This window comes from Frankliniella occidentalis, unplaced genomic scaffold (genome assembly GCF_000697945.3).
Source record: "Frankliniella occidentalis isolate FOCC.00 unplaced genomic scaffold, Focc_3.1 Scaffold261, whole genome shotgun sequence".
NCBI classification, from domain to species: Eukaryota; Metazoa; Arthropoda; class Insecta; order Thysanoptera; family Thripidae; genus Frankliniella; species Frankliniella occidentalis.
Genome location: NW_026267387.1, coordinates 96,938 through 104,238, shown reverse-complemented (window position 1 = coordinate 104,238; position 7,301 = coordinate 96,938). Strand labels below are relative to the sequence as shown.

General features: G+C 60.3%; 2 protein-coding genes across 4 annotated transcripts in view; one reads left to right on the top strand and one right to left on the bottom strand.

Annotated features, from left to right (window-relative positions):
- The window catches only part of LOC113202481 (cytochrome P450 306a1), a 23,333-nt gene extending 22,303 nt beyond the window's left edge, over window positions 1-1,030 (top strand). For all 3 annotated transcript variants that reach the window (XM_026416729.2, XM_026416728.2, XM_052273286.1), the window contains 3 exons: window positions 23-494; window positions 573-747; window positions 823-1,030. In XM_026416729.2, the coding sequence (XP_026272514.1) occupies window positions 23-494; window positions 573-747; window positions 823-1,013 (838 nt within the window). In that variant the 3' untranslated portion in view covers window positions 1,014-1,030. The remainder of the gene's footprint in view (window positions 1-22; window positions 495-572; window positions 748-822) is intronic.
- A 1,268-nt stretch (window positions 1,031-2,298) lies between these two features.
- On the bottom strand, window positions 2,299-7,093 carry LOC113202479 (cytochrome P450 18a1). The gene is made up of 5 exons (XM_026416725.2): window positions 6,579-7,093; window positions 4,724-5,112; window positions 4,035-4,638; window positions 3,765-3,922; window positions 2,299-3,447 (listed from the first exon to the last, which is right to left on the bottom strand). The coding sequence occupies exons 1-5, from the start codon at window positions 6,958-6,960 to the stop codon at window positions 3,352-3,354; spliced, it is 1,629 nt and encodes a 542-aa protein (XP_026272510.1). The 5' UTR covers window positions 6,961-7,093; the 3' UTR covers window positions 2,299-3,351.
- Between the last annotated feature and the right edge of the window lie 208 nt (window positions 7,094-7,301).

Genomic DNA, 7,301 nt, shown 5'->3' with positions numbered 1-7,301 from the left:
ACCACATTTGCGCCTATTGCAGACTGCTGCCCCAGAATGGGCGCGCCATCCGCTGGCTCAAGGAGGGCCAGCGCTCGCAGCACGGCCTGTACGCGGAGCTGGTCGCCGAGGTGCGATCGGGCCTGGGCGAGGCGGACGACCAGGACGACGACGGCTGCGGTGCCCCGGACAATCTGCTGACGGCGTGGCTGCGCGAGTCCGCGCGCCGCCCGGACAGCCCCTTCTACACGGACCGGCAGCTGCACTACCTCCTGGCCGACCTGTTCGGCGCCGCCCTCGACACCACCGTGACCACGCTGCGCTGGCTGCTGCTGTTTGTGGCCGCCAACCCCGTCGCTCAGGAGCGCGTGCACCGGGAGCTGGACGCGGTCCTGGGCGGCCGCGAGCCCACCCTGGACGACCAGGCCGCCCTGCCCTACACGCAGGCCACCATCATGGAGACGCAGCGCATCCGCTCCGTCACCCCGCTCGGCATCCCCCACGGCGTCGTCGAGGTGAGTCCGGACCGGACGGACACCCGGTGACCACCTCAACACGACACGATACAATACAACACGGCTATCGCTTTCCAGGATACGACCCTGGATGGCTTCAGGATCCCGAAGGGCACCATGTTGGTGCCGCTGCAGTGGGCGATTCACATGGACCCCCAGCGCTGGGACCGACCCGACGAGTTCCGCCCCGAGCGCTTCCTGGCGGAGGACGAGACCCTCCTGCGCCCGGACGGCTTCATCCCCTTCCAGACGGGTAAGTGCGGCGCGGCGTCTGCAACACCTCGTGCTGCTGGAGACCAAGTCTTCTAACGGGTGTTCCTCTCTACAGGCAAGCGCATGTGCGTCGGCGACGAGTGGGCCAGGATGATGCTCTTCTTGTTCAGCGCGGGCATGCTGCAGCGCCTGCAGCTCTCGCTCCCGGACGGCGTCGAGGCGGACCTGGAGGGCGTCTGCGGCATCACTCTCACCCCCAAGGACCAGGCGCTGCGGTGCGTGGAGCGGCAGTTGCGAAAGAAATAAATCCGAGATCTCAAAAATGGCTTGTATTTCCTTGATGGTTGGTTCAGGTGGTCCTGCGCCGGGGCGATACAGTGTTCCTGCCTGCTCGCGCGTTAGCAGCATTCTGTGTGCGTCTCTCTCTCTCTCTCCTGTCTCTCATATATTTTGTCTCTCTCTCTCTCTCTCTCTCTCTCTCTCTCTCTCTCTCTCTCTCTCTCTCTCTCTCTCTCTCTCTGTCGAGCGTGTTGCTCGTCGCGCGAAAACGCTACCGCACGGTAAATCGGCCTCATTTCAATTGAAGTGAACGGCACCTTGACCCTTTGTCGCCCCTCTCACTTGCTCGGCTGGCGGGCTGGCGGCGCCCGGCCGGGGCCGGTTGCGCGGGGCCCTCTCCCAGACGCCTCTCGCGCCCGCGGCCCAGCCCTGCCCTGCCCCACCCGGATCAGCCCTTGTTTCTAGTTGTTCTCCGGGGTGAAAGCGTACTTCTTGTCTAGACTAGCCGACCACCCCGTTGGCGCCGGTCCGGAGTACGCGTCCAGTGCCAACGATTTTTTTTGCTTGTCAAGTTTTCTTTGGTCAAAGAAACGGTTCAAAAGTCTTCTTGGTTTAGGAGATGTGGCCTCTTGCAAATTTTATTGTCTCTGGCAAACCATTCGCACAAATTCATGAAATGAATCCAAATCCGCGACGGTGTGCGTGCAAGGTTTCGTTATCTTTTAAAGCGATAACGCTCTCGCTCGCCGCCCTATGCGTCTGAACAGACGCGCGTGGCGGTGGGGAAAGGCGACAGGTCGACCCCGTTGTGTCCATGTCTTTAAGCTGTCAATGCTATCCCTTCATAAGCTACTACTATACTCCCACTCCCCGCCACGCCCCCGCCTCGCCCCGCCACGCTCCGTCCCTGCTGCTTGTGGCGAGGACTTTCACATGACACGCGCCCCCGTCAATGTTCTTTAAAGGTTTTCAGCTCATTTGTGGGCACTCTTTCACTGAAGCGAGTTACCCTGTCCTCGTAGCTCGGCCCGAATGGGTTGACGTGACGAGAAAGGGGTGCGCTCAATGGACGCTGCGTGTCCCCAGCTCGGCCCGTCCAGCCGGGGGCCGCCCCTTGCGCAGCGGCGCTGTAGGCAACCCATCATACGCTGGAGTTTGTGTGCGTGCCGACCGAGCCAAACGTAGCTTTGCGGAGCGGCCGCCCGCGCTCGATACATTTCGCCGTGGTGGGAAAGATAAACGATCTTCTAAGACTTTTAGGGGGGGCTGAGCTTTGTTGTTACTTGTGTAAATTTTTAAAATAATGGATCAATTTCAATTGGTTGGTTTTCTATATTTTTCAGTATCAAAAATTTGTGGTTGGCACAAAGAACATAACATAACTCACACAATCAACATACACTCGTGGTTAACCTGGGCGAACTTAAATGACTTGAAAAGTAGATTAGGAATTTTTGTGTGAACAATTTTAAAGCATAGTCTAACAACAATTGGTTCAGAATTATGACTCGACGTTCGCCCAGTTCTATTCCACACTATCACTCAATCTACATGCACTCACTCAGATTTACTCTCACACATCCTCAACACATAAATATATTTACATACTACGTACAAAACACTTACGTATACTCTTCAACAATGATAAAACTTGGACTGGACGGTTACATCCACCTCATCAACAAATCAACTGAGATAATTTCATCAACATCATCGGGCATTTGTACTTCCTGGCACGAAAGTAACATGCCTGTCGTTCCAATTTAAAAAGCTGTTTTAAAAGCTTACTGAACACGAACATCGTAGTGCTGCCCTGCTGTATGGTACAGCCCATACAGCAGGGCAGCTATGACAATCTGAGTATCAAACAGCTAAAATAACACAGAGAAGAGATAACTATAAGACAGTCTTATAAAACGATGAGCTTCTACTACATCAACTGACTAGTATAACAACTTCATTACTAGGTTTGCCAAAGTATTGGCTAACTAAGTAGTGAACACAGGCACCTAATGCTAAATATTTCATTTACACAGCCTATAACAATTCATTGTACTCTTCTGACTGCCTGGAAGGCAGGATAGATAACTGGGAAGACAATCGCAAACAACACCGGAATTGTTGCAGCCTCACTCTTGTTGACAGTGCGTTCAAGTTCTTATAGTACGTATGGCACACTTCACAGAAGAGAGCACAAAGTTCCGTGCGAGAGGCCTCGCAGCACAAGGCCTGTTGCGGAACTGGACTGGGGCTACAGCCCAAATATTGGGCAAACTTAAGACACTCGGTTCTAGGGAACCAAATGTTTAGAAATAATACCGCTTCGGCGACGAATACTGTCTGAGAGTGTCGGAGCTGGCGCTCCTTAGTGGCTGCCAACATTTCGCACGACGCCGGCCTCGGTAGATGAGGGAGCCACGGGGGTGGCGCCCGAAACCAGCGGCCTCTTTTTCAATACGACCTGCACAAAAGAAAAAAAAAGTTCCGTTAGCATTGAAAGTACATTTTTATTAATATTGTGATTTTTTTTTAATATGAAGGGGACGGTTCCGCATTTTTTTATTACTCTCTACTTTTTAAAAGAAAGACGGAGAAGGAAAAAGGTTCCCTTTTTTTATGGTTAGTGAACGCAAAGGCGGAGCAGAGGTCAACGCGCTGCGCTAGGTAGGGGGCGGCGAGGGGAGGGGGCACGCGGTCAGCGACCCCGGCCGGCCGGCCGGCAGGGGTGATGCGCTTGGCGCGGCGGAGGGTGCGGGGAGAACCCTTTGTGAAGCTCACCTTGAAGGCGTCGGGAGTGACGGTGATCCCGGTGTTGCCCTTGAGGGAGGGCAGAGACTCGCCCTCGGGCAGCTCGATGTGGAACTTGTGCAGCAGCGTGGAGAAGAAGAGGAACAGCTCCATGCGGGCCAGCACGTCACCGAGGCACATACGCCGTCCTAAAGGAAAGAGAGAGGCCACAGGTTAGTCACAATCGTTTACTTTTCTTCGCTAAGAGCACCGCTCTTGAGAATTGATTACTTCGATATAATTTTTCAGGATTCAACTTACCGGTGCCGAAGGGTACGAAGAACTCGGGCTTGGTGACCTTTCCCTCGGCGGAGAGGAACCGGGAGGGCTGGAAGCTCTCGGGCTCATCCCACAGGTTGGGGTCCATGTGCACGGCGTGGAGCAGCGGCACGATGTGGGTGTCCTTGGGGATGTGGTAGCCGTTGAGGGTGACGTCCTTGGTCGTGGCGTGGGTGGTGCCCAGGGGCACGATGCTGGACCTCCGGAGCACCTCCAGGATGGTGGATTCGGTGAATGGAAGGTAGGCAAGGTCCTCCAGGCTGGGCAGCCGCTCGCGGCCGACAACGGAGTCAAGCTCTTCCTGGACCTGTTTCATGATCTCGGGGTGGTGCAGCATGAAGACGACGGCCCACTGGAGGGTGGTCTTGATGGTCTCCATGCCGGCGGAGAAGAGGTCGCCGATGATCTGCTGCATTTGGCGGTCGTGGTTCTTGCCCTCGAACAGCGCACCCTCGCGGCCCTCCTCCTTGGCGGTCTGGATCTCGAGCAGGTAGGTGTCGACCAGGTCGCGGATGTTGCTGGGGTCGAAGGAGGCGCGGTGGTTGTCAACCGTCTCCTGGAAGAAGTCGGCCATCTCTTGGCGGTTCTGGAAGGGAGGAGGCAACGATTAGTCTAAAGTTCGCAATGTCGAGCCGAACGGCGCGGCCTGCGATACTGGAGGTGGTGCCTACCTGGTTGAGCTTGTTGCGGGTGTTCTGGAGCCAGGGCAGGTGGCGCAGGGCGGGGATGAAGTTGACTGGCGCCAGGGTGCCGAACAGGCGGAAGCCCTCGTCGATCAGGTCCATGAAGCGGCGGAAGCGGGCGTCGTTGTGGGTGAAGCGCATGGACATGATCATGGAGCAGATGACGTTGGAGATGGACACGGCCAGGATGGGGTTGAGGTCGACGGGGCCCTCGCCGTGCTCCTCCAGGATGGCGGCGAAGGACTCGACCTCGCCCATGATGCGGGCCTCCATCTGGCCCTTGCCGGCGCCGATGTACGTCATGCCGAAGTGGCGCAGGCGCTCGTGCAGGAAGCGGCGCTGGTCCTTCCAGAGGCGGCCGTCGCTGTTGATGACGCCTGCGGGACACAAGAGGGAAAAGAACGTTAAGGGGTGAAGTGGAGCGAGTGAAGGGGTTATCTAACTATTCAGCCCTTCTCTTTCCTTTCTGCCGGCGGCGACAGACGGTCAGCCCGCTCTGCACGCGCCTCCGACGCCATTACGACACTGTCTGGGCCACCGCGGGCCTCGCGGGGCCGGGCCGGGCCGGGGCCGGGCCACCCCCACCCGGGGAAAAAAATGTGCTGGACGGAGCGTTTTTGATCCGCACGGGCCGGCCGTCGCCCCCCGCCGCGCCCCGCCACTCGGTTACATAAACCACCTGTTACTTCACCAGACGGGCTGGACGGCGCGGCGGCGCCGCCCGCGGGAGGGGAGGGGCAGGAGAGGGGGGCGGATGAGTGTGGCCCAAGTGCCAAAAACGCCTCGCGGGTCGGGGTAGGTCGGGGTACGGATGTCGTCCCAGGGCGCGCGGTGGGGCAGGGCGGCGTACTGCCGGGGCCGTAACACCGAGTGGAGCGGGGTGCGGGGGGGCCAACCCGCCGCGGTTCAACGACTCGAGCTCGTTACGCAAAACCCGCGCGGGTGGCGGCGCGGGGTGCGGCGCGGCGGGCGGGCCCTACCCTGGCCTGCCCAACGGTTCACAGCCCTGGAGAAAGGTTGGTCGCGGCAGGCGTGGCTGTGGCGCGGCGCGGCGTACGCCGGTACGGAACGGCGGCGCGGCGGCCGCTCCGTCTGAAGGACGTCAGCGGAGTCAACAACCTCTCTGCGCGAGGCGAGGCGGCGCCGCGAGGACCGCGGGAGCGGCGCGGCGCGGCGCGGGGAAGGAGGAACGTGTTTCGCGCCACCCGACGCGCTGCACCGCCGTACGGCCCGGCCGGGTCCCGGCGCACGCAACAAGTGTGGGGCTGCGGGGGCCCCGGCCGCCCCGGCCAGCCCCGCCCGGCGCGCCGCCGCCGCCGCCGCTGGTTGCCGAGGGCGCACAGAATGAACACATTCAACCGGTCCGAGTGCCGAAATGTATTGCCCAATCGTCGCGGCCGCCGGCGGCGCAGAGAAGGAACGCTGGACAGGAGAGAAAATGCCGCGCAAAGCAAGAGCTTGGACGAGGCCCGGCGGGGCCGCCCCGGTCGTCCCCTCAGCATTTTGCAGAATCGATTTCGGCCCGCCGGTGCGGTGCGACGCGGCGTTTCCCAACCGGCGCTTTTCTCTCCGCGGAATGGGTTGGCGGGAACGTTCGAATGCGCGCGCGCTCCAGCTCCGCGGGCCGCGCTCAGCTGCGCTGCCGATGCGGGGCGCCAGAGGGCGCGGGGCGCGCCACCGCGGAGAGGCGCTGGCCCCGCGGGCGTAGTGAACTCGACTTGGCGCGAAAGACGCTCGCGAAACGCGCTGACACCGCGGTTGACCGGGTCAGCGGGGATGCGAGCGCAGCGCGGCCGGCGCGTCCTCCAATAACTCTAGTCCTAAATTATCACACTGGACTTACCGTAGCCTCCTAGGATCGATGAGAACTCGGTGTGAGGGCGGCCGGTGAACTCCTCCTTGCGGAAGGCCTCACGGATCATCTTGTGGTCGCCGAGGACGACGATGGTGTTGGAGCCGAGGCGGGCAGAGAACATGGGTCCGTACTTCTCCGACAGTTCCTTGTAGTGCAGGTGGATGTCGCCCTTGAGGAAGGGGAGGTAGCCGAGGACGGGCACGCCCCAGGGGCCGGGGGGCAGGCGGCGCTGCTCCCGGTAGAGCTGGGCGAGACGCACCAGCACCAGCACCACGACGAAGACGAGCAGGCTCCAGCCCATGTCCGCACTGTTGTAAGCACTGTACGAAGTCCTGAGCAGCCACTGGCTGGCGCGAGAGACCAGCAGCATGATGCACACTGTGTTGTTTCACTTGGTTACGAGCGAGAGCACGAACGCGCAGCGAGCACGCGCCGAGCGAGAGCGAGCGATAGAGAGAGCAGAGCACGACACCACCTCCGCGGGTGGACGAAACAAGACTGAATTACATGTTGACTGTCCTTGCTGTCTTTTATAGTGATTCATTGGCCGCTGCGCTCGGCTCGGCTCGGCGCGTTCGGCTCTGCCGCCCGGCTCGGCTCAGCTTGGCTCGGCTCGGCTCGGGCCCCCGCCCCGCCGAGAAGGGAGGCAGTGGGGGGCGAGCTTGGGGGGCGCATGCGTTGGTTGGACCGCGCGGGGCGGGCGGGCCCGGC